This window comes from Balaenoptera physalus (genome assembly GCF_965194825.1).
Source record: "Balaenoptera physalus genome assembly, chromosome: 20".
Taxonomy (NCBI): Eukaryota; Metazoa; Chordata; class Mammalia; order Artiodactyla; family Balaenopteridae; genus Balaenoptera; species Balaenoptera physalus.
This window is the reverse complement of record NC_138901.1, coordinates 47,872,262-47,898,774: the sequence shown is the minus strand read 5'-3', so window position 1 is coordinate 47,898,774 and position 26,513 is coordinate 47,872,262. Positions and strand designations below refer to the sequence as shown.

The 26,513-nt window shown below is 50.4% G+C and overlaps 1 protein-coding gene across 2 annotated transcripts in view; it reads right to left on the bottom strand.

Moving 5' to 3' along the window:
• Positions 1-15,709, bottom strand: part of KSR1 (kinase suppressor of ras 1) — a 147,746-nt gene extending 132,037 nt beyond the window's left edge. Inside the window, exon 1 of one of the 2 annotated variants that reach the window (XM_082442295.1) lies at positions 15,146-15,709. In XM_082442295.1, coding sequence (XP_082298421.1) covers positions 15,146-15,376 — 231 coding nt within the window. In that variant the 5' untranslated portion in view covers positions 15,377-15,709. The remainder of the gene's footprint in view (positions 1-15,145) is intronic. The other variant, XM_082442296.1, reaches the window with a different exon arrangement.
• Between the last annotated feature and the right edge of the window lie 10,804 nt (positions 15,710-26,513).

Sequence of the window (26,513 nt, the reverse complement as noted above, 5' to 3'; positions counted from 1 at the left end):
GGCTCAAGGTCACCTGAGGGCTGCACCGCTTAGGTGTTTCACCCGGGGCACCTCTCGGCCTCACCCGGTCCCAGCACCGCAGGCAACTCCCTCCACCTCTGTACTTTCTGGACCTCAGTTTCCAAAACTCTTCCCCAAATACATCCCCAGGGAGTCCCTCTCACCCTGCTGAGATCTTTACTCAAACATTACCTTTTCTGCAAAGCCATCCTGACCCCTCATTTAAAATCAAACCACTCCTCGCCTCGGTCCTCTTCCTGCTTTCATTTTTTTCCATAGCACATTCACCATTTAACAAACAATATATTTCACTCATTGACTTATTGTCTGAACGTCTCCTCCTAACACCAAAACCCAAGTTCCACAGAGCTGACATTTTTGTCAACTTTGTTCAGTTACTTCCCCGTTTAGAAGAGTGGCCACCCCACAGTGGGTGTCCAACTCAGAGTGGATGCTAATTAAATACGTGCTGAAAGAAAAAACAGTAATATAATATATAAAAAGGTTTTTACTCTGTGCCAGGCATTGTGTCTTACATGGCTCATCTCACTTACTATGAGCAATTCTATTATAATCTCCATTTTACAGATGAGAAAACTGTTGCTCAGACAGGTCAAGCAATTTGCCCAAAGACACACAAGCTTAGCCAGGAAGGGAGCAGAGTTTGAACTCAGGTCATCAAGCACCAGAACCTGTCCCCTCACCTACTACTACCAGGTGCTGCTCAACCACCTGGCCTTTCCTCCAAATAGAAGCAGCCCATGAACCAGCAGAGCTTTCTAGAATAAGGCCAAGCGCCCATCCTGTGATCAAAATGGGGAAGAGAAGACAGGAGCGGCGAGCCCAGACAGTGGACCCCAGTAGGCCGCTTCAGCTCCATTTCCCCAGGGGAACAGCGTGTCTGACTGCCTCGTCTGGCAGCCACAGGGTGACTGGGGCCAGTTTGCTGTGACAAGTGGGATCGGGACTTTGACGAGACGGGTGCTAAGAAAACAAATCCTGCCAGGCCAGGAAACTGCTTAAAGCAAACAGGGCCAGAGAGGAAGTTTAGTTTTAGCTGTTAGATGCCCGAGACAAGGTCTGGTCATTTGAGGCCACCTAAGTCTTTTTCTGAGAATAGTCAGAAGCCCCCTCCAGCTCAGGGGCCACAAAAGGTGGGGGAGGGTACAAATGAACTGGTGCCAATGAGCCAGTTTCCATTAATCACATGGCAACTCACAGCCCACATGGCAGTCTGCACACAAGTATTGCGAGTAACTATGTCTTTAGCTTTTGGTTTCTTTTCTTTTCTTTTTTTTTTTTTTTTTTAGAACTACTTCCTAAAACTCTCAAAATTGTCAAAGATGCAGCTGCAAGAGTGGCCCAGCGCTCTGTCTCAAATGCTCACCTCTCCTCATAAACCACCAGGGCAACCACAACAGAAAAGGTTTCCAGTCCCCCAAAAAGACAAGTTTCCATTCACTTTTGGATTCTTCCTTGCTCTGTTCAGTCCCCTCGGCCAGGATGAGTCACGGCCACCAGGGGGAATCTCCCCAGGGACTCGTCACCTTCTTTCTCCTAAGATTCGCCAACATTTAAAAGACAACCGTGCCTGCACGTCCTGTCCCTCAGGCCCCAGTGCTGCCCAGTGCTAACAACTACGTTATCCTTTCTAACCAGAGCGCTTCAAAACAGAAGCCAAGTTCTCTGAGATGGAATCGGGGAAGAGCCTTCGCTCTGAACCTGCCTCCCCCTCCTCCCCACCCAGGATGCTTTTCTCTCCATCCTCCTCCTCAACCAGGAGTGTCCACCTCTGCAAATGGTCACCTGCTAATCTGGACTCTGACGCTGTGGTCATCTCGTCCTCTTTACAACTTTGAGGTAATCCCGTCCAAATGGCGTGCACATGGAGAGATTTTCAGACCCTTTTCCACATAGCATTATTTCTTCCAAAATGCTGAGCATTACCAAAGCTGACCTCTCTCTGCTCCAGACAAGACCCAAGGTCAAGCGGGTTTCTGAGGGGATGCAATGAAATGAACGCAAGTGTCAAATCAGACGATTCTAGATCTGAACCCCAGCTCCACAGATTACTGTGACCTTGGGCCTTATGTCCCCAGCCAGAGTGGGCTAACAAGGTTGCCGTTACCGAGCAGCCAACTGAGAAATCTCCTATAAAAATTGGGCGAGTCTATCTCAGATTCGCCGTGACTGGGAGAGGAGGGCGTGGGGAGCCCGAGTTATTATATTCCTAGGATCCAGCCTTCCCTCCCCATCTGGCCACAAGTTCGCATGCAAGGAGCCCAGGGAGCAGGTTGAGCCTGGTTAAAGTTGGCCCCAATTCAATGGCATCAGAGCACCTGTCCTCATGAGTCACCTCCAAACAAAATGGCAGCCAACGTCTTCCACCAGGTCCATTTCCTGGAACTGCCACATGGTCACAGCTCACTAGGTGTATAGGCTGTCCCAAAGTTTGGGAACCCCCTCTCTTTGCCCCACCCTAAGAGAAGAAAATGATGACAAGCACAAAGTCCCCAAGTCTACATTTCCAACGAGAGTCACAAATCAGTCCCCCCTTCAGGGAAGATTGGGGCAGGGCAGAGCAGCATGGTAAACAGGGGCTTTCCCACGTCTATTTCGCAGGCTCAGTTTCCCATAAGGGGTGCCTAGATACTCATACCTGATATCGGCAGCCCCACTTCTGAGCTGGCAACCTCAGTTCTTGGGGCCCCTTCCCTGGCAGGCTGAGACTGCCAGACCTAACAGCAGACAACTGAGTTTCAGCTGCCACGGTGAAGGCTGGCAGCGCAGAGCACAGCTTGGTTCAAATCAAGAAATATTTCCCGAGTCCCCGCACATCTCAGGATGCAGAGATGAGCCCGCCGGGCGGCACAGTGGGCCTCCATTCACACCTCACCAGCGCCTTCCATGAGTTCACTCATCTACAAACGCCCCCGCTGAGCTGACTTTCTCATTCACTCTCATATCCCACAACAGTGCCTGGCACATAACTGGGGGGTGCAACAACTATTTGTTGAATTAGTGCATTAATTCTTGAGGCCCAACTTGAGGGACATAGCCCCAGGCAACCTCCCTGAGGCCATGGCAGACCACAGCCCTCATGGACCACCACTTCCCACTGTGTTCCAGGCATACTGGCCTCCTTTCTGGTCCTCGAACACAACAAGTTCATTTCTGCCTCAGGGCTCTTGTACATGCTGGTCCCTCTGCCTGGAATATTCTTCACCTGGGTTTTCACAAGGCTACTACTGCCCTCTCATCTTTTAAGACTCAGCTCAAACCTTCTCTCGGAAGGAAGCTTTCCTGACGACCCAACCTAAAGCAGCAGCCTTCTCCCCACCCCATCACTAACCCACTTGCAGTGTTCTTTTGCTCAGACCACTTTTCTCTATCTATTGGCTGGTTTTTTATCCTTCTCTTTCCATTAAAGGAACCGCTCTGTCTTCTTCACTGCTCTTTTCCCAGTACTTAAAACCAGGCACACAGTACATGCTCAATAAACAGTCAATAAATGAATGGGCAGAAGATAGAAATAAATAGCAAATTCAAGATGGGGAATGATTTGCACACTTTAAATGTCTTACACTTTTATTTGGCAATTATAACTCAATAAAGATGTTTTTTTAAAAAAAGGAAGATGGGAAATGATTTAACAAGGCCCTCCCAAAAAGGCCAGGTAGGAGAGGAAAGGCACAGAGACCAAAAAGGATTACAAAGAAAAAAATGAGCTAGTCAACCAGGAGTACAAATTTTAAGAGAGCTATCATTCAAAAAACAGAAAATGGAGGATAGTTTTGCAACTCCCATCACAAAAAATATCCATGCTCTTTGACCCCGTAATTCCATTCCTGGGAATTATCCCAAGGAAATGAATTCAGAATAGGAACAAAAATAAAGAGGTGCCTGTACAAAGATGATTCCAGTCACATTGTTTATAACAGCAAAAATCTGGAAACAACCGAAATGTCCAATAACAGGGGAAATGTTTTGGCAAATTACAGCATACCCACTGGATGAGATATCATGCAGCGATTAAAAGGGCCAAAAGGAAGATAACAGAGAAACATGGACAAGTGTTCTAGAATAATACTAAGTGAAAGGAGGTTAAAAAAAGTACTGAATCCCTTCTAAGTACCATCCAGCACACTTTCTGTATCTCAGTAACTCCTACAAGAGTCTAAAATAAACCTATTCTTATCCCCTTTTAACGAACAAGAAAACTGAGGTTCAGAGAGCTAAGGAACTTGCCCCAGGTCACAGAGCTAGCAAGGAATAGAGTCAGGAGGTGACTGTGACCTTCTCCCCCCAGAACCCAGGTACACCCTGAAGTCCTGATGCAGCCCTCAATGTCCTACTAAGTGCCCAAGACCATCCTTTCCCATAATGACATCATGACTGTGTTTGAAAGGCCGAATTCAAAGATCTGAAGCAGCTGGCCAAAAGCAACATGCTGAGAAACACTTGGGAGAATACAGCCCAAACAAAACAAAATGAAACAAACAGAAAGCAACAAAGAAAACCGTGCCTGCTGGGGGCAAGAGACCACAGAAGAAAGAAATGTTAAGAGTGGCGGGCAAGACCAGGCTTCAGGAGGACGGAGCAGAACCGTGAGAAGAACCATGAAGGGCACGGAAGCCCCTTCGTGGGTACTGGACCTCATTTTTAGGCCAGAATCTCAGAGATGAGGGTTTGCCAGGAGCTCCTTGGAGACAGGGTCTGCCTGTGCTCGCCGACTCTCCTCCCAGGGCGCACACACAGTGGCGCTTGGTAAATGTTAGCTGAAATACACTCATCTCATGACATGTGGATAAAGCAACGAGGAAAAGTAGAAGAGGAGGCGCTTCCCTGGTGGTACAGTGGTTAAGAATCCGCCTGCCAATGCAGGGGACACGGGTTCGAGCCCTGGTCCAGGAAGATCCCACATGCCGTGGAGCAACTAAGCCAGTGCGCCACAACTACTGAGCCTGCGCTCTAGAGCCCGTGAGCCACAACTACTGAGCCTGCATGCCACAACTACTGAAGCCCACGTACCTACAGCCTGTGCTCCACAGCAAAGAGTAGCTCCCGCTCGCCACAGCTAGAGAAAGCCCGCTTGCAGCAACGAAGACCCAACACAGCCAAAAATAAACAATTATAAATAAATTTATATTAAAAAAAAAAGAAAGAAAAGTAGAAGAGGAGATACTAGAATATGGAGAAGAGTGGCCTGGAGGTCAGGACTGTCGCAGTGTGACTCTGTAGGGTCGGTCTCAGGCGGGGCTATGGGAATAAGCAAGGCCGTGGACATTCCCTGACTCTGCCACGTGAGAACAGCTTTCGGTGCAGCGGGAGCGTCAGCTTACAGAACAGATGACCTTCCTGTAATGTGTGGGCTGCCAGAAGCCACAGTAAGCTTCAGGGGAATTTTTTTTTTTTTAGTTTTTAATCTTTTTAATTTATTTTAATTTATTTTTGTCTGCGTTGGGTCTTCGTTGCTGCGCACGGGCTTTCTCTCTAGTTGCGGCGAGCGGGGGCTACTCTTCGTTGCAGTGCGCGGGCTTCTCACTGCGGTGGCTTCTCTTGTTGCAGAGCACGGGCTCTAGGTGCACGGGCTTCAGTAGTTGCGGCTCGTGGGTTCTAGAGCACAGGCTTAGTAGTTGTGGCTCAACAATGTACATGTTTGAACGTTTCCATAATAAAGTTTTTTTTAAAAATGAAAACTCAGACGCAGGCATTTCACCTAAGAATCACCAAGGGTCTGACCCAGGCTTTGGGGCTTGCCCTCTGGAGCCAGACAAAAGCCACGGGTCTTTAAAAAAAATTATTCTGTGCAAACAGATTTTCTAGGTGGATGAGGAGTTTGTAAATGCAAGTCAGGCCATGCCAGTGGGTAATTAAAATGGTCTGGGCTCAAGTCACAGCTTAGTCTCTCCTTGGCTGTATGACTCTGGGCAAGTCAACCTCTCTGCACCCTCAGTTTCTTCACCTGTAAAATGGGAATAACAGTAGAACCTTCCTCACAAGGTCATTGCAAGGAGTAAATGTCACATAAAACTCCTAAGAAGGGGGCCAGGCACGGAGTAAGCTCTCGGGAAAGGTCAGGTATTGCGACACATCTACTTAATAACACGTATAGATATTCATTTTGAAAACCACACATCCATTTGATCAGTTACCTGGGGAAAATGAAAAGGGGTGGACCCAGCCCCTATTTCTGAGCCCTCGGGCAGCAGTGTGGGAGCCGCGTGTCTGTCTAGTGCACCCGGAGTGGTCCCAGCCAGCCCAGGCCTCCACTGGCCAAGGAGCTAGAGAGAGCTCCTCCTTTCAAAAGCCAGCACCAGAAACAGGAAGCTGCTTCCTTTCCTTTCCATTCTGAGCCAGTATTTCCTTTTTTGTTTCAAAAAGCATTCCTCGTCTGCAGCCCAGCCCTTCCCCTGCCCTCCGCAGCCCCAGCCTCAAACACACCCACAGACATTTGCATTTCTCCTGGATTGTTTGCTGCCCACCATGGGGTCAGGAGGTTCCTGGCAGAGCCTGAGTGAGTGTGCCCTTGGCACTGGGCTAACTGGCAAGTGGGGCCAGGAAGAGGTAGGACGCGAGGACCCCAGACATATAAACCTCTCTGGGTACGTCTGCCTCATCTTGTTGGGAGGATTAAGTGAAATCTGTCTCTAAGTGGGTAGTGTGGTACCCAGAACACAATCTGTCTCCCTTTGGAAAGTACCTCCCTTGACAAAAGGCAACTTTGCACAGCTAGATAAGTGTATGGGGTCACTAGCCTCTCCTCAACCTACCCGATTTTAACTGGAACCTCAAATGGAACCTCAGTATCATAAAAACAACAGTAGTTGAAACTACACCTACCATTTCTTGTCTCTTCCCCGTTCATGTTTTCCCAACTATGTTCAGAGGAGAGAAGATGCCCCGGACAAGTAAGTTTGGGAATCCTTGCTACAGGACTTCTCAGAGCCTTTAAAACACTAATCTTCATCTTCAGGAATCACCAGGAGAGAAATAGCTGATTCAGCTACCTGAAGCTTTCTTTCATAAGAGCATCTCACAGAATACAGTATAAGAAAGGCTGCATTAAGCCCTTTCAAGGGTCCCAGACTGGGAGGGGGGAATCGTGCCCCATGCATGAGAACACTCAGGTCACTTTTTAAATACGACCTGTAACTTTCTTTTTCTGGCCAGCAAAACTCTGCGTACCATGAATGAAGCTGGTTCTGCTAATCCATAACAAAACCCAACCCAAGTGAATGGGCTCAATTGGGACTCAATACCTCCAGGTGCCTTGTCAAAGAAAAGCTCCACCACTCTATAAGCAGCTTATCTCATCAGCTTTGCAGAAAGCAAAACCCTCATAATCAATATATTGCAGATTCATGTCTACAGTTTATGCTGTATGAAAAGTTATTTTTCCTAACCATGGCTGACCTATTCCACATAATGCATTATGTTTTCTCCCTTGGCCCTGTTTTAAATTTTAAGCACAACTCTTAATTCATTCTTGCAATTATTCTGAAGGCGGAAAAATGAAAGGGGGGAGAAAAATGGCAAGCAAACAGGATGACCTCAGCTCCATTATTTTCAAAGGCAATCCGCCCAGTTAAAACACACAGTTTCCCACCAAGGCCAGGATGACAGAGAAATACAGATATATATAAATATATAGGTTTTGTATGTGGTGGCAGTTTGAATTAAAACTTCTTCAATGCAGATGAGAAACAATCGTTAACTGGGAATAAATGACAAAGCATTTTTGATCCCAACATCTGTCCCCAGGGTATGGTTCTGCATCCCCACCTGGGGTCTGGAACCGGGGAGAATGTCATATGGACACAAAGGCACTGGATTAAAAGGCTGTATCTTCTGGAAGCAAAATGGTAAACACTGTATAATGTATCATGGTATTGAATGTAAAATCTGCACAAATTTAGGACATAAACCCAACCCTTATAGGAGAAGATGTTCACCCACCCAAGTCCCAGAGGATCTTTCACTGGAAGGATGAGAAGCCCTTGAAAGTACGGTCAGGTCAGGTTCAAAGACAGACAGGCCACCTGGGCTGAGCCAGCCCACTGGGCAAGCTGGCTTTCAAAAAAGGCCCCACCCACTGGACACCCCAGACTACTCCCCAAGAATCTCTCCAGTCCCCAGGGTCCCTAAGACACTGAGATGGGGCTGGGAAAACAAATCCATTTGCTTCCTCCTGCAGGAAATGCCTTGAGGCTGAGGACCCCCTCCCCCTTCCCCCAACATAGCAGGGTGGGATAGCAGGCTGCTGTTTTGCCGTTAGTCAAGGTGGTATAATGTCTCACTCCAGGGCGTGAGCTCTCAGGTCTGACTCCCCACTCAGTGCTCCTTTATAAGCACCTGTCTCTCCTCCACTCTTTGTTTTGTTCAGGTTAATAACCTAATATGTGTTCCTGGCAAGTCACTTCCCCTTTGGGTGCTGTTTCCTCACCTGCAGATGAGAGGGCTGGACCAGATGAGAATTCCAAGACCTTAGTAGCCCACTTACCTTAGGAACCCATGACTCTATTAAATCAACCCCAAAGCCAAGGCACCCCAAATAGCGCTCTGATCAATATTTGTGGCTGGTGATGAAACCGAGCTTACAGTTCACTGAGATGCCTTTCATGAGCCTCAAGTGACGGAAACTTCACCATATGGCTGTGTACTGCCCGGAGGTGACCAGTCCCTGGACACAGAGCCCTGACATCTAGCCCTCGCTTTGCTGCATGGGAGCAAGGAAAGATCCCTTTTCTAAATGGTCAGTCCACCGCCCCCCCTTGCTACGGGTAACCACAAAACTAGAATCCGTAATCCTTGACCCAGAACCCAGAACCTCAGCCACAGGGCCCACGTCCTGTCTCCTGTTCACACTCCTCGCCCTCAAGGTGGACACAGATCCAATGGCAAAGGGCTAAACGCATGAAGGCTGCCATTTTGTGAATCCTGGCACTCCTGCTGGGGAGCGGGGTGGGGGAAACATATCAGGCCCTAAAGATTTCGAAGAATAGGGCTGCCGTTAAATGTGTTAATACACTTTGACCCAGCAAATTCCACTTCTAGGAACGCACTCATGCACTCACTGCAGCAAGGTTTATAACAGCAAGACATGGAAACAGCCTGAATGGCTGACAAGTGGGGACAGGTTCAATGAATTTATGATATGACCACACGATGCAGCCACGACCAGTGATGGTGCATATCTGTGGGTACTGGTGCAGACAGAAGACATTTACAAGGCAATGAGCACGGTGAGCTCCACGAATACATTCGTGTACTTTTTTTTTTTTTAACTTGGCTATGCCGGGCCTTAGCTGCGGCATGCAGGCTCTTTAGTTGCAGCATGCATGTGGGATCTAGTTCCCTGACCAGAGATGGAAACTGGTTCCCCTGCATTGGGAGCATAGAGTCTTATCCACTAGACCACCACGGAAGTCCCCATCCGTCTACATTTGTATGCAAATGCAGAGGATAAAAACGCTAGAAGAATTTATATAGCCAAATGTTAACAAGAATTAACTCTGAGAGGTGGCATTATGGGTGGTTTTTATTCTTTTATTCAACTGAATTTTCTTTTTAATAGTGAGCACATATCATTATGTGTATTTTAAAATATTTTAATACAACTGGAAAGTTAAAGAATGTAGTGCTTACCAGAGGAATTACGCATAGAGGATAAGGCAGGTATCCATTAAAACAATTATGAGTAAGATGATCTCTAGGCAGCTTCTCATTTCTCAGAATGAGACCAACCCAGAGCGATTGCATCACGGTTCGCTGACAGGGACGCATCTTTGAGGACGTGCTGGCCTGCACTTTAGGGAAGCGGCCCCCAGCCCGAGCGCAGAGGCTGCACAGCCTGGCGTGGCCACCAGAAGGCCCGGTCACCTGAAACTGAGCCACCAAGTGGCCCTGGGCCAGCCCTTTTTGTTACCGGCCACTTCCTTGGGCTCAGCCGTCACAACCCTGACCAGAAACCGTCCCCTCCACTACGGTTTCTAGAAGCTGTTGCGAAGTTCTGAACGTGAGTACCGAAGACCGGTCAACCCAGGTTCCACCACCTACTAACTCAGTCTCTCAGTCCCTCTGAGCCGCAACGTCCTTATCTGCAGAATGGGGAGAAAACCTCACAGGGTCCACGTGAGCATTAAATGGGGAACATATGCCAAAAGCCTAGCACAGAACAGGTGACCGAGAGGGTTTCTCTTTCCACGTCTGCCCTCACTATGCTCGAAGGGCCTTCCCATGACCCCGAATGCACCTCTACGCAGCTTTCCCTTTGAACTGAACGTAGAAAAAGATTCCAATCAGCCTTTTCTGAAAGGATGTCCTTTTTAAAAAGCATAGCTGAGAGAGACTTGGCCACAGGCATTGTTACTTCCCACCACCAGCACAACCACTGCAGACACGGCCACCAAGGACCAGGGCCTTTGCAGTCCCTCTCGGGACCACAGTGGCCAGGCAGGTCCTGAACACTTGCGGTGGGGAATGCGGCTTTCCTGGATTTTGAGCTAACCTGGCGGGGAAGGAGGCATTCCCATCACTGTCCCCAGGCAGCAAACCAGAGGCCTCCTGGCACTCAGGCTAACCTGGGCTGCAGATCTGATAAGGCCTCCCTCCAGCGCCCCGCAGGCCTCCCCAGTCTTGGGAACTACAGGTCCCTCTCCAGACTGCCTCCGAGGATCGCCGGTGGCAAGTTTCACCAGGAAAAAAATTGCCAAGGCGAAAGCAGACACCAAGGGAAACAGTGCCCCAGCTCTGGCTCCCTCCGGGGACAGCTGGAGTGAAAGCCTTCAGCAGGAGGTTAAAACTACGGGGTAGAGCAAGAGCAGAGAAAAGCCCCACTCCGAGGCAGGGGCTGGGTGGGGAGAGGGAACCCAGGCTTCACTCTCATTTCTGCCAGGGGCGTGTGATGTGGGACAAGTCGCCACCAAGACTCTGGGAATATTTCCCAGAAAAGCAGGAGTTGGACTGGACAACCGTCCGGTAATATTCCCAATTCCAAACTGCTCTCAGCAGGCCATGGTACTGGAGTCACTACTGTTCGCCTGCCTGCCTCCCCCGTTAGACTGAAAGCATCCTACCTGCCTCAGAATCCTTGCCAGGGGGGTGGCAGTGGGCAGCTCATCAGGCAAATCAGTAATAACTGCAGGTTTGTTGAGGGAATGCACGTCCATGCACGCCCCAAGTACTTGCTCTGTGAGGACCCACGGCACCCCTCTCCTTTCCCAGCACTTCCACCATCCAGGTGCTCCGAGGGGCAGGGGCGGGGACCACAGGCAGAGCTCAGGCCCTCCACACCACAGGGTTCTGACCTCTGCCACAGCAGAGCTGAGCGAAGGTCAAGGCCCTTTGGGGACCCCTTTCTCTAGGTCAGCTTGCTTAGGAGGGACTTTTCTCCATAAGAGCACCAGATGGGAAGACTAGGTGTGGCAAGGCCTGTCTCTGGAAAGTACCAGGAGGCTGGCAGGATAAGGCAAAGTTACAGTGCCCACAAAACGTGCATCTTCGTGAGGCACCACTATCTCCCCACTGCCCGGCACAGAGTCAGCCCAAAGAGGATGCACAAACGAGGGAATGAACTGGCGTGGGGCTCCAGGCCCAGCTGTGAGGCCAGCCGGGGTATCCCTGTGTGAGCACATCTGGGGAACGAGAACATTCCACCTTGCCTCGGTGGAGTTCTCAGGGCCTGATGGAGATAGGGCAGCAGGTTCTGCTGGGATGGAGTGGCCTCCCAACTTCTGTTTACATATTCAGACTCTGGGTTCAGATTTTATCCCCCTCCGCTTCTCATGTCGAGAGAAAAAAATACACGTGTGATGAAGGTTGGCGGATTTCCAGGAAACCTTCGGAGACTGAGAAGGGTCCAGCACACTGACTGGCAGGTAGGAGGCAGACATTAAGCCCTGGCTCCTTCCACTCTTTTGGATCCAAGCTGGACCACTGCGTGGAGGAGGGAAGGGCAGCCGGACACGCTGACCCCCAGACATCATCCGACCTACAATCAGGCACCAGCAGTGGGGCCGGAGGTCAGGGACTTCCCGAGGCACCTCACTGAGTGCTTACTCAATGAGGACCAGGGTGGGCTGGGGTTCCTCAGATTCTGTAAGTCTGGCGGGCTTGCGTAAGCCAAGCCCTCTGGTCAGCCCCTTCTTCAAAAGCCAGGAATCCAATGTTGCAAGTCCTGTCTCTGGGGGCCCTGGCCTGGAATGTGAGAGGAGCCTGCAGAACAGGAAAGAAAGCTAGAATGGACATCACCACTACCCTGCCTGACCTCAGCACAGGCTGCTAGGATTGTTTCCTGGCCTGTCTCACCCACCTCTAGGAAATAAGAGCAAGTTGTCAAAGTGCCTTCCCCTAAATGTGGCCTGTGGCATGAATGCATTGGACCCTCACTAGGAAAGATCACGGGCAGAATCTCTTGGTAGAAAGCATGCGGACTTACAGACTCACGACAAGGTTGCGGGTTTAAGTAGTCTCATGCCCATTTTACAGATGGGGAAGCCTGAGATTCAGAAGTCATGGGACTTGACCAAGGTCAGACAGATAGAACCAGGACCAGATTTCCAAGCCATGGGCTTTCCGCCTGCCACACTGCCCCAAAGGTCAGGATTCTTCGAGTAATAAACTTTCCCCCTATTTTATCAGTCTGGTAAATCTGGATTTTAGAACAATTCTTAATCATGGATATTCTTACACAGAGGTGTGTATAACAAACATTTGATTCAACCCAACTGAGGCCCCTTCACTAAACCACAGAATTTAGAGCCACGAGAGCCCGCAGAGACCCACTCCAACCCCCCTGTTCAAGTAAGCAGACTGAGGCCTAGGGAACTAGATCCTGGGGTATAAAGTCCCATTCCCCCAAACAGCCCAGGTCCTGCCTTTTCAGGGAGTAGGGTGGACCTGAACCTACAGCATCGTGGAGAGGACAGGGAGCTGGGTACTTGTTCCCGTTCCCACTGCAAATCCCCTTTGGACCTTTGGATGGGTTTCTGGCTGGCAGAGCCGATCATCCAATAAAACACTCAGAAGGGAGGCCACCAAATAAACCAGGTCAGAGACTTAAATAAGGGGATGTTCTAGAGTGTCCTGATGCCACACCTTGGTAAAAATGAGAGACTTTGGAAGGCGGCGTACGGAGAAGGCAAGGCGCCATTTCCAGAGAAAGAGCCACACTTTTTCTCCTGGGTCCCATCTGCAAACCAAGAGCACTTCAGAGTGACATGGGGACAATCTAAGAGAGGCCAACAGAGAACATTCTCTCATCCCAACAACACAGCGGTCCAACAAGACACATGCTGCCGGACAACGAACCCTCCTCCCAGAACGAAGCCACACAGGCCCCCTATTGTGTCAGTTTAAAAACTGAACTTTGCTGGGCAAACACACCCGGCTGTGTTCAAGAAACCAGTTTCTCTAGCCACTTGGAAAACAGCAGCATGCATGCAGGAGGGACTGGGGCGGGGTGGGGGGGTTGCTGGTTGGTTTGTTTTTTAAGTAAAACCCTGGTCAAAACTGCTATAGCGACTGTAACAAAAATAATAATAGCCAGCACTGATTAGATGCTTCCCATGTCCCTGGTTTTGTAGCTTTTAAGAAAATAAAACTGAAGGACAGAAGTCACTCCCAAGGGGACTTCCCTGATGGCGCAGTGGCTAAGAATCCACCTGCCAATGCAGGGGACATGGGTTCGAGACCTGGTCCAGGAAGATCCCACATCCCACATCCCGCAGAGTAACTAAGCCCGTGTGTCAGAACTACTGAGCCTGCGCTCTAGAGCCCACAAGTCACAACTACTGAAGCCCGTGCGCCTAGAGCCCGTGCTCCCCAACAAGAGAAGCTACTGCAATGCGAAGCCCGAAGAGTAGCCCCCGCTCGCCACAACTAGAGAAAGCCCGCACGCAGCAACGAGGACCCAACACAGCCAAAAGTAAATAAATTAATAAAAAAGAAGAAGTCACTCCCGAGCATTTTGGATCAAACAGGGATTCAGGCGTGTGGTGTGCACAGAGGACTGGGTCTTGTAATAACTGCCACAAATCATCTGCTGGCCCTATGATGGCTAGCAGAGGCAATCAGCAATAAGAGGGTGTGGAGGGTTTAGGATGAGGAGTTAAGGTTCTAATAAAACAAAACATCTCCAGATCTGCAGCAGGCCAGATGTGACAGTGCAAGGTGGAAAGAGACAGAGCAGCTACTAAGTGGTGCCTGGAATTTCACAGTCTTCCCAGCCTCTGGACAAAAGCAAGTTGGGAATGCACTAGTTTCCCTCTACTATGTATGGGGGAGGGGGAGACTCCCCCTTCGGAGAACCCAACAACCCTTTTGGCTGATTCTTTCAAATCCTTTTAATACTGCACTTCCCAGCTATAATTTGAGACAGTAGGGCCCGCATATCTTATTTCTTCTTTACGCTGGAGGCTGTCTCCACCAGAAAACCCCTTAAACAGTGTCATCTTCCCATCAAAGCCTTTGGTCCTCAGCACAATTGTTCCTAAACCAAAGTCCAAACGGGGGAGGGGGGGGGGCGAGGGGGTGTCGGTGGGTAGAGCAGTGAAACGCTGTGGCAGTGCGAAAGAGAAGCACCCAACGTCTGAAAGGCAAAAATGCAGTTTCATCAAACACTGATAAGCGGCAGACAAGAACCTGGAGGAGAGCAAAGGAAGAGACAAGACAAAGTCTGGGGCGTGAGGGGAAGGCAGAGAACGACGGGCCTGCGCTCACACTTCAGGGGGACCTCCTCCCGCCCAGTCACCCCGGTCCACAGCTGCTGGGCTCAGTCACCCAGGGAAAAGTCCAGCACGTGACTCAGTGGGAGAATGAGTCCTGCAGCCGGGCGAGCTGGAAATGGGGTGGGGGCCGAGGGGGGGCGACAGGGCATGTCCGTACGCCGCCCCTCCCGCCGGCGGGCTCCTCCAGCCTCCCTCCCAGGTCCCACTACGCCCCTCCCCCCAAATCCCGCCCAAGGTGAGGGGCTGGTCCCGGGTCCTCCGGCCGACGCAAAGGAGGTGACCGGGCTCAAGGATGCAACTGGGGAAGGAGTGACCTGGAGCAGCGAGGGAGGCGCTGGGGCGCTTCCCGGGCCGCCGACCCCTGCCTCCTCAGACCCAGCGCGGGCCCCCGTTTCTCCGGCGCCGCGGCCCCTTACCTCCAGGGTCCGAATCTCCTGCTGGGTGAGGTCGTTGGACACGGCGCACTTGGTGCGCAGCCCGCGCAGGCTGCCGATGGAGATGTCGATGAGCTTCTGGAGCTGCCCGCACTGCTGCAGCGCCCGGCTGGCCGCAGCCCCGGTGCCACCATCCGCGGCCGCCGCGTCCCCCCCGCCGCCGCCCTCCTTCTTCTCCCCCATCGCCGCCGCGCGCAGCGCCGCTCTATCCATGCCTCGGCATCGGGGCCGCGGGGTGGCCGAGGCGGGGAGCCCGGGGGCGCGGGCGCCTCGGAAGGGAAGCCCTGAGCCGGGAGGGCTGGCCGAGGAGCGCCCCTCGACGCTGCCGGAGCCAGGACGCGAGCCCGCCGGCCGCCGAGCCCGCCACTCCCTCCCGCCCAGCCGCGGCGCCAAAGCGAAAGCCGCGGCGACCCGACGGCTGAGGCTCCCGGAGCCTTTAAGTGGCAGCGGGGGCCGGGTCAGAGCAGCTGGGCATGCTGGGACTTGTAGTCCGCGCCGCGCACCTGCCGCCGCCCCCGCCCTCGGGGTCCCAGCCGGCGCCCGCGCCCCTAGGTCCCGGCCTTCCCTTCCGCTGTGGGCACAGGCCGTGCGGGAGCGCCCCGCCTCTGCGCCCCGGGAGTGGCTGCTTCGCGCCAGCTCTTCCCCCGGCGCCCGAAGTCTGGGGAGCCTCATCTCCCTGCCCCCCCCGCCTCCTCCCCCCGCCCCCCCCGCCTCCTCCCCATCCCTCCGCCCGGCTGGGGACTTCCCGCGACCCCCCGGATGGGGCGAGGTAGGAGTCGGCGGCCCTTTGGACATGAGGAAGGTTCGCATCCTGCAATTCCTCGACCGCAGCGGAACCCTGGAAGACGGGGACAGTGGAGGTTTCAGAATTTCTGTGTGGGTTTAGGGGCCGCCATCTAGTGGGAAGGGGCCTAAGGTACTTGTCCTGTAGGTGGTTCGCAAAGTACTGGACTCCCGATTGTCTACGCCAGAGGAAAAGCTCGGGCTTGGAAAGACGTAGGGCTTTCTTCTAGATGCTATTTACCCACCAATGTAAGGGTCCCATCCCTCCGCCACCTCAACCCAGCATGCCAGCCCAGACGCTTGGGGTGACACCTTGATTTGTCGTGTGTTTGGGAGCGCTCTAGAGCAAACCGACGGTCCGGGTTCAAACAGTCTCTACCACTGCCTAGCTGTGACTTTAGGCAAAGTTGGCTCACCTCTGAGTGTCTGAGTTTCCCCATCAGTCAAAATGGGGTGATAACAGTACCTATCTGATAGGGTTCATGTGAAGAATGAGTTAATGTGTGTACAGCACCTGGATTGATTACTGCCACGTGTAGGCACTAGATAAAATGTTAGCAGTTGTTACTGTTCAGCCTCAGATCTCCTAAGCATGCCTCCACACGTGAGCAGTGGGCATGGGCGAAATACCCACCCCATCCCTCACCCTTCCCTCCCACCTCCTACCACTTCCCCTGAGCTCAATTATCTGCCTAAACTGAATAGACAAGACTCTGATCAAAGGTCCCACACATCCATACTTCCAACATCTGCCAACCAGAAGAAACCTCTCTCCTAAGCTCCTTGGCTGCAGAAGCGGCTGGCTAATTTATCTTGGTATCCTCTTCACAGAGCCAAATACAGAGCATGGCACACAGCAGGGGCTCCAGAAAGCTGTGCAATCCAATTCATGAGTTCTTAAGACAGGTCCTATGCCCTGAAAGAGAAACTGTGTAACAGTGGCTCTCAAACTTGAGAGTGGATCAAAATCTCCTGGAGGGCTTGTTAATCCACAGAATGATGAACCCCACTCACAGAGGTTCCCTCCCACTCAGTAGGTTGAGGATGAGGCTGGAGAATTTGCATTCTAACAGGTTCTCAGGTGATGCTGATGCTGCTGGTCTGGGGGCTGAACTTTGAGAATCTTTGGCACAGAGAAAGGTCACAGAACAGGAGAACTATCTCAAGGGACGGTCCATAACCAGGCTGCAGCCTGGTTGGTTCAGAACCTCTGTTTGTTCAGCAGCCAGAGCTGCCAGGCTAGAGTGACTGGCTCACTCTAACTTAATTCACAAGAGATTTCCTGATAAATGCCTACTATGCAGTTACAGCAAGCTTGTAAATGGGGCCTGGTCAACACATTTTTCTGCAGGGCCACTTTACGTGGAAGCCATATCCTGCGAAGGGCCACTGCCAGCCTGTGGCATCCACACCTACCCATGCCGTTATGGCAATGGTGTCAGGGCTGGAGACTGGACAAGCCCCAGATCCCTGGCTACTCTCCCGCCAGGCCATGCAGCCGGTCCCTCTTCTGTGGACACAGTCTTCCTTCTGGTTGGTGGAGAGCATTCAGTAAGCCACAGCTTGCCTTCCCGCTTCATCTCAGACGCACTCCAGCCTTCTCAACTGGGTTTGGGTGTCCTGTCGGCCACCCGTTCACAGAACTGCCTCTTAGAGATACAGAAAGCAAGGATTTTAAGATAATCCCTTCATTCATCCTTTTAACATTCCATAAGTATTCATTAAGTGTCTACCTATGTGGCAGGCCCTGTTTTGGGCTCTGGGAAACAGTAGTGAACAAAACAAAGATCCTTACCCTCCGGGAATTTATATTCTGGTGTGAGAAGACAGAAAATAAATAAAGAGAATGCACAGTGGGTTAGGGGGTAACAGGTGCTGTGCACAGCATAAAGCCTGCAAGGGGACAGGGAGTGTGACGTTTCAGAGCTGTTTTAGAGACTGGGGTTCTCAGCATGGTCTCTGAATCACTGTATGACCTTGGGCAAGTCTCCTAACTCATAGCCCTGATCCTCATTTGCAAGATGGAGATTATATGTTGTGAGGATGAACAGAGATAGTTATGCAAATGATGGTCACAAAGTAAGGGTTCCACATATTCATTTTTATTTATTCAATAAATAAATTCATAATAAATTCCTTCCCCACCTTCCAGAGTGAGTCTCCTCTAGTGAGATGAATTCGTCTATCAGGTGATGATTCTTAGGTTTGGCTTCAGCTCTTGAGACTTTTTCTGTGACACCCTCAGTACAGAAAGTTCGCCTCTTCCTTCCTCCCTCCCCTCTGCTTCAGGCACCTCTGTTAGCATCACTCTAAGTTTCCCCAGCTTGGACTCCCCTACCTGCATCTCAACACCCCAGCAGCCATACAACCACATTCATGAATAGACCCACAAACATGACAAACCAAGTTTTTATTCGCGTGAAACAAATGTGAGAATGAAGACAGGTAACTAACAAGTTAACAGGTAACTAACAATAAAAATATATTGCCAAAATAAATAAATTCACAGAATGATAAGTGCTATGAAGGGGGAAAAAAGCAAATAGTGATAGCAAATTCGCAGGGGATGAGGTGCTTCATTAGATGAAGTGGTCAAATAAGTACAGTCTAACTGATCATTGAACTAAGATCTAAATAAAGAAAAGGAGCCAGCCGTCTGGAGCTCTCGGAAAGGGGCATTCTAGGCAATGGGAACACCACGTGCAAAGGCCCTGAGGCAGGAGCAAGTTGGCACACTCCAGGAACAGAATGAAGGCCAGCTGGTGTTGCTACAGCATGATGCAAGAGAAAAACAGGGGTTGGAGATGACGTGGGAATGCTGGGCAGAGGCCAGATAAATTAGGACGTGGACAGGAAGTTTGGATTTTTCTCTAAGTCTTTGTTAGTCCTAATGTGGTCCAAGATTACTGCATCGCCGGGAGCTTGTTAGAAATGCAGTCTCAAGCCCCACCCATATCAACTGAATCACAACCTGGATTTTAGCAAGATCTCCACGTAACTTGAATGTATTTTAAATTTTTGGAAGCATAGCTCTCTAAGTACATGGAAAGAAAACCACGTTCCTTGCAAAGTGTTTTAAAAGATTCCTCTGGGGAGTTCCCTGGTGGCCTAGTGATTGGGATTCTGGGATTTCCCTGCCGTGGCCCGGGTTTAATCCCTGGTTGGGGAACTAAGATCCTGCAAGCCCGCGGCGCAGCCAAAAGAAATAAAAGATTCCTCTGGCCACCACAAGGAGAGTGGATATGGTAAAGGGGCAGGGTCAGAAGCAGAGATGCTAGATTTGAGACTGCTGCAGCGGCCCAGGTGAGGTGCAGGGGGAGGTGGGGGGATGGAGGACACGTTTTGGAGACAGAGTCAACAGCACAAGCCGATGGGCTGAATGTGGAAGGAGGAAAGAAATCATTTCGGCCGTCCTGGCCATCCTCTGCTCCTCCAAAGATACTCCGGGGCACTGAAGGGTGGGAGGAGCCCTACCCTTCAGTCAGGTCCGGCCACACCCTCATGTGCCACGCCCACCCCCCCTTCCCACCTCTACCCACAGCTCAGGACTCAGGCAGTATTGTCTTAGAACCTAGAACAGTGCAGGGGGAACTTTGGATTCCTGGATTTCACCTTCAGTCAAATTGTCCAGGGCATTTGTGGAGTTGCCCTGGAGAGATGAACTCTGTTATTACATACTCCTGTGCTCGTATTCATTCATTCATTCAGCAGATATTTACTGAGCCCCCAATATGTGTTCAGCACTGTGCCAGACTCTGCGAATAGAGCAATAAACAGTACATCCCTTTATCGTTTATAAAAGGACTTTGATTTGAGCTCATAGTAGCCTGTGTTGTCTTCCTGAGGCCTGTCCCATGTTGCTCCCCATGGGCCGCTGATGACCTCAGAGCAAAGTATGAATTCCTGAAAGAAGGCCTATGAGGTCCTTTATTCCCAGGCCCTACAGACCTCTCCAAGTCCATCTGCTACCCAAGGCTTTTTTTGTCAATGTCCCCCAACTTAAGAATCTGATGAAAATAAAATTGTCTCTCCAGAGAAGAGTAATACAAGGGGACTTCCCTGGTGGTCCAGTGGTAAAGAATCCACCTTCCAATGCAGGGGACGTGGGTTCAATCCTGGTGAGGAAACTAAGATCCCACATGCCGCAGGGCAACTAAGCCTGCACGCCACAACTACAGAGCCCATGCACCACAACTAGAGAGAAGCCAGCGTGCCGCAACGAAAGATCCAGCACGCCACAACAAAGATCCCTTGCAACTAAGACCCGAAGCAGCCAAAAATATAAATAAATAAATAAATAAATAAATAAATAAATTTTTTAAAAAAAGAGTAACACATGTCTACTCACAATTGTGATACAACTTCAGGAGGTTTGTGGGTCCCCCTAAGCGTATCCTTGAACCCCTGGGCTGCAGACGAGGTTAGGAACCCTGCTCAACAGCTGATACTTGCTGCCTTTACTCAACAATCTTGGGTCACACCGTGGAGAGTCATGTCACCGTGCCTTTGCTCAGGCTGTCACTTGTGCCCACAGTCCTTTCTCTCCATGTCCCCAGATACATTTCTGTTCATCGTGTAGATCTAGCTCACATGCCCCGCCACCCCTCTCCCACAGTAGGAGCAATCTTTCTGACTTCCGTATTCCCACCGAACTTTGCAACTTCACATATCTTTGGTTCTTTCTCTGCCTGTTTCCCTGACTGGATAGTGAGCCTTCTTGGGCTCAAATAGACTCTATATGACCTTGGGCGAGTTTTTGATCTCCCTGAGCTTTTATTTCCTCTTCTGCAAAAATGAGGATAATAATCTCTCCCTCCAGGGTGGCTGAGAGGGGTAGACGAAATAAAGCAGATAGGCCTGGCACACAGCGGTGCTTAATATGTGTTTGAATAAACAAAGGATGGATTGCACTTTACAGGTGAAGAAACCAGGGCCTCTGTTCAGGGATACTGACCCCTGTGGCCTTAGGTGCTCGTTCTAGGATACACCACCACCACCTGCGCCGTGTGGTCAGAACCAGCTCTGGGTCAGGTCACAGGAAGGAGCCAAGCTGACAAATGGCCTTCTCAGCCCTGAAACTGAAGACACCCAAGTTGTCATGGGCTTTTCAGGCCACCTGGCAGGAGAGGGCTGTTCCTGGAGATGCAGGGAGGAGCCAGTCCAGGGAAGGCCCCGAGGTGATGTGGGTGCCCTCCTGGCTCCCAGTTACCTTGTCCAAGCCATTTATCCTCCTCCACTTCCAATCCTTGTCCTTCTGAAGCCATCAGTGTCCACCGTGTGCTCCCCCACCTTGTGGTTTCTTGTACCAAAATCTCCCCATCACTTCAGGTCTTCCGCTGTGGGCCCCAGCTTCCTCTCCGCCCCTGTGCTTCAGCATAACCCCCGTCCACTTCCATGATCACCTTTTCCACTATCACGTGCTCATGGCCTTCCTTCCCTCCTCACCCCACGCAGATCCCACACTCCACCACGACTATTGCTCCCCAGCGAACCCCCTGCATAAACTGCCCTCCCCTTCCCACCACACGCACCTGGCCAAGTCCCAGCCCTCGTAAAACCCCACGCTCCACTTTCTCCAGGCCTGTGCCAGAGCAGCTGACGGGTGCGCTTTAAATTCATGACCACAGACCTCAAATTGGCACTCTTCATGCCTGGCAAGCCTACCAACCTTTCCTAGAAAGTTCATTTTCCTGTTCTCAGAGATGGCTATTCCATGCTTTCCTCTGTCTCCACAAACCACCCTGCACTCCTCAGTGGATGTACTTGGTTCATCCTTCCTTGAGAAGCTAGAAGCCATCAGACCAAATCTACCAGCCCCTCTGCCCTGTGCCTCTGCTCCCTGCCTCTCCTCCTGTAACCAGTCTAAGGCCAACCACCTTCGGCTAGGACTCCGGATCCACCCCCCCGGCAGGCCTGTGGCCTCCACTCCAGGAAGTATCCTGCTTTCCTCGGCATCAGCATCTTCTCCCTTGCTGCCCTGTTATTCTCTTTTGTACACAGACATGTTCTAGTCGCTTACTTCATGAAAGACAGAGAGAGTGGGAGAGGGAGGTAGGGAAGAAAGGAGGGAAGGAAGGAAGGAAGGAAGGTAGGAAGGAAGGTAGGGAGGGGGAGGGAGGTGGGGGGAGGGAGGGAGGAAGAGAGGGAGGGCGGGAGGGAAAGCACACCTCTGCTTCAGTTAGGGTTCTAGCAGGGAAACAGAATTCACGTAGATGATTCAACCGACCTCAAAGAAAGGGCTACTTACAAAGTTAAGGGAAGAAACAAGGATATTGGGTACCCAGAGACAAGCCAAGCTCGGTAGGGGTGGTAACTCCTAGCTCAGAAAGGACCAAGGGAAGAAATAGTGTTCTGAGAGCCATGGGGGAGGGGCAGCCCAGAAGGACCTGCAGGCACAGGGGACACAACTCCTGCCCGGAGACCAGGTGCGGAAGCAGCGAGGGGGTTGGGGGGAGGGGCAGAACACAGACCTCCCTTTCTTCCAGCCTTCTGGCTCTCCTGCCTTTGCCTCCCCTGGGCTGACCCCACCTGGGCACATTCTAACAGGAGAGCCCAGGTGATGCAGTACAGAAGGGTCGCCCTCCCAGAACCCAGAGCAGAACACAGGCAGAGAAGGGATCTTGGATGGGCGCTTGGCCAGCACACCCTCCCTTGACCCCAAACGCCCTTCCAGCTTCTGCCCCATTTCTCTGCCGACCTTCACAGCAAAACCAAAGAGCTGTCTTCACTTCACATGCTTTCTCCAACTCCCTAGTCCAGCTTTTGTCTCCATTGTTCAGCCTGACAAACTTTCCACTGAAATTCCTCTTCTCAAGGTCACCAGTGGCCTCCACGTTCCCAAAGCTGAGAGACAGCCTCTCCGGCACAGCTGCCACGCCCTCCTTGTTGGAGCCTTCTCTTGGCTTCCTGGCCCCTGCTGCTTCTGGTTTTCCTCCTCCCCTCAGGCTGCTCTTTCTTACTCTTGCTTGCGGTCCCCTCATCCTCTGCATTGGCTCGATCCAGAGCCCAGCCCTGAGCCTTTCCCTCTTCTCATGTGGACCGTCACCTTTGTGTCTGCTCTCTGGTTGACCAGATGCACAGGGCCTTCTCATCCTTCAGCTCTCAGCTCAGATGCCGCCTCCCCAGAGAGGCTTTCTTTCCTTGACCAAACTCTCCAGAGCAGCCACTCCCTGCCCTGTCACTGTGTCATGCTGCCCTGTTTGCTTCTTTCATCAACTTTATCACCATTTGTCAACCTGGTTGATTTAGGGATTTGTCTCCTTGTTTATATAGGCACTTGTTATCCGGAAGCCTTGCCTGTTCCTATATCCCTAGGACTTGCTGCATGGTATATAGTAGTAAAACAGGAGGGAAGGGGGCAGGGCACAACATTTAAAAGAATGACATAGCCATAGGACATGAAAAAAACTGGTTAGAACTAACTAGATCCAAGATGGCGGAAGATTCAACTTCCAGTAGACCTTGAGCCTCATTTTATGCTCATTGTAATACACTAACATACTAAATGACACATCTACCAGTGCCATGAGAGTTCTGAGGCTAACCATAAAAGGCCAAAAGCACGCAGTGGCCCAATTCCTGGAAATCCCTGCCCCTTCCCTGAAATAGTTGGAATAATCCTCCCACTCATTAACCTATGAAATTACCCAGCCCATAAAAATTAACCACCCCATATTTCAGAGCCTCTCGTCTTCTGATATGGCCCACACTCTGTCTATGGAGTGTGTTTCTCTCTAAATAAATCCACTTCTTACCTATCACTTTGTCTCTCACTGAATTCTTTCTGTGATGAGACATCAAGAATCTGAGCTTCATTAAGTCCTGAGATCAGATGTGTGGTCTCAGTTAAAAGACCATGGGTTCAAGTCCCAGTCTGGGTTCTGGCTGAGTTCAGGTCCCAGCCTGTGGGTTCAAGTCCCAGTCTGAGTTGCACAGTTTCAGCAGGCGCTAAATAAATCGTTATTGAATGAATGGTCAGGAAACTTGCAAATGTCACAGAGCAAGATAAAGTCAGTAATTTAAGAACACTGTTTTGCTTTTGCAAGACAATTTCTTGATAGGCACTTAAATATTCTACTGGGTCATTTGAAAGAAACCTCCTTTCCTATTAAATTTATACTCACATATATCACATATGAGCAGAGAATCTGGCCATAGGGATTTGGAAGTAAATGAGGTCCCATGTTAATGTCAGGTAATTTTGTTAAGTGAAGACTCAGAATGAGATCATCTCTCTGCCCCCTCCGGTTCTAGCCTCCAGGAGGCTAGCATTAGGAATGGTCAAGGGTCAGCGCTGTGGAGTGAGGCAGACCGGGTTTAAATTCCATTTCTAACCCTCATTCACAATGTGACCTCAATCAAGTCACTTGGTCTCTCTAAGGCTCAAGGTTTTCCTGAGTAAACTGCCCGGGTAGGGCTGTCAAAGGGATTAAGGGGACAATGCATAGAAAACCTTTAACCTCTGAGCCTGGCACATGACACTGTTTAGTATCAATAATTTCCAGAGCTATGATATGATTTTTTGACTCCAGAAGCTTCCTAATGATCACAGCCTGCAAAAGAGAGTGATGAACATAGTTAGGGAGTTGAGTTGAGGTTGAGCTGTTTCTGGAAGGTTGTTTGGAAAGGGGTGGGAACTGACTAGAAATTTAAGATATTGTACTATCCTTTCCAGGGTCAAAGCATTGAAAAAGATGATGGTACCCATTCCCACAAACATGAATCAAAATCAAAATCAAAACCATAAAACACAAAATCTGGATGTATGCTAAAATGAAAACAGCTTCTTTCTAGATTTTCTGATTGCATAATTCTAGATAATTCATTGAAGCCAAACTCTTTCTTTTTCCAGTGCCCCTGCTGTGTTGCCTGCTTCCAGGTAACCAAGCAAACATCTGATTCCAGCTTCAAAAATTCCTGGGATCTGAGGGCCAAGAGCTACTTCCCCCACCTCTAATATAATTAATGGTAATGAGAATGCATTGCGTCTCTATTGTCCCATCATTCTTGAACTCTTCAGAGTTCTTTGACCTATGTTAGTTTGCTTGAACTGCACATTTCCCAGATGTGGTTAGTAGCTCCATGGGTTTAAAACCAGAGAAATTAGGTGACTGTCAGGGGTCACCCACACATTCACAGAATAACCAGAAATGTAGCCTCAGTCCCTGGACCTATCAAATCACAAGCCAAACGACCTTCAAATTACCCTTTGCCCAGAGGCCAACCAACTCACCTTTATTCATGCGATCCAACTCACCACTCAGGACTTGGGTGCCACCTCCTCCGGGAAGCCCTCCCTCACCTCCTCACTGGTCCAGCTCACTTCTTCCAAGCTGCTAAAGTCCTCAGAACTTGCCCCTGGCATCTTAAGACATCCCAGCCTTGAAGCTCTTCGCTTCCTCATCTGCCTCCTGCACTGGACTGGCCTCACAGCCCAGTGTTCCCAAGGTGTGTGATTATTTGTTGAATTAAATGAGCCAATTTAATTAATAGATAGATCTTTCTCAAGCTGGATTTAATATCCCGGGAGGACTTGCTTTATTGGAAGTAGAGACAACACTGACCTAGTCCCAGGCAGAAGGCAAAGACTTGAAAAGGTTCCCTTGTGCCACCTCCATCCCATAAGCACACCCCCCACCCTGATAACCGTGGGCCCTGAAATGCCACCATTTGAGAAGAGTTTATTGTCTTTTTCTACTGACATGCTTTTTTTTAATATAAATTTATTTATTTATTTATTTATTTATTTATTTATTTATTTATTTTATGGCTGCGTTGGGTCTTCGTTGCTGTGCGTGGGCTTTCTCTAGTTGTGGCGAGCGGAGGCTACTCTCGTTGCAGTGCACGGGCTTCTCATTGCGGTGGCTTCTCTTGTTGTGGAGCACGAGTTCTAGGTGCGCGGGCTTCAGTAGTTGTGGCACGTGGGCTTCAGTAGTTGTGGCTCGTGGACTCTAGAGCGCAGGTTCAGTAGTTGCGGCACACGGGCTTAGTTGCTCCGCGGCATGTGGGATCTTCCCGGACCAGGGCTCGAACCCATGTCCCTGGCATTGGCAGGCGGATTCTTAACCACTGCACCACCAGGGGAGTCCTCTACTGACATTCTTATTCCCCTAGATGGTACTAGAGTGAGGCAGGTGAGGGGGTGAGTGCCTAAGAGGGGAGGGGGCTACTGAAAGATACTAGTCCTTACACTTATTTACAGATCTGCAGCTATTAGTCCCATTTTATGGAGGCTGAAATGGAGCAGTCAGAGGCCGTCCCTGGAATTTTGTGCTGAATCTTCTGGGAAAGGTGGTCTTTCCCACAGAGGTGTTAAGTGAGTAGGAAACAGAATTGGGGCTGCCATGGAACATCTTTCTTGCTACATGAAGGTCAGCTGGCGACTGTAGAAGGGCAGCAGAAAAGACAGAGAGTGCCCTAAGACCTTGTTTGAACCTTGCCTGCCCTGCCCTTGGGCTTCCCAGATACACAAATTAATCAATTCTCTTTTTCACTAAAGCTGGAGAAAAGTAGGCACACCAGGATGGAGAAGATGAGAGGGTAGACCAGGAACTCAGCAAGGCCTGGA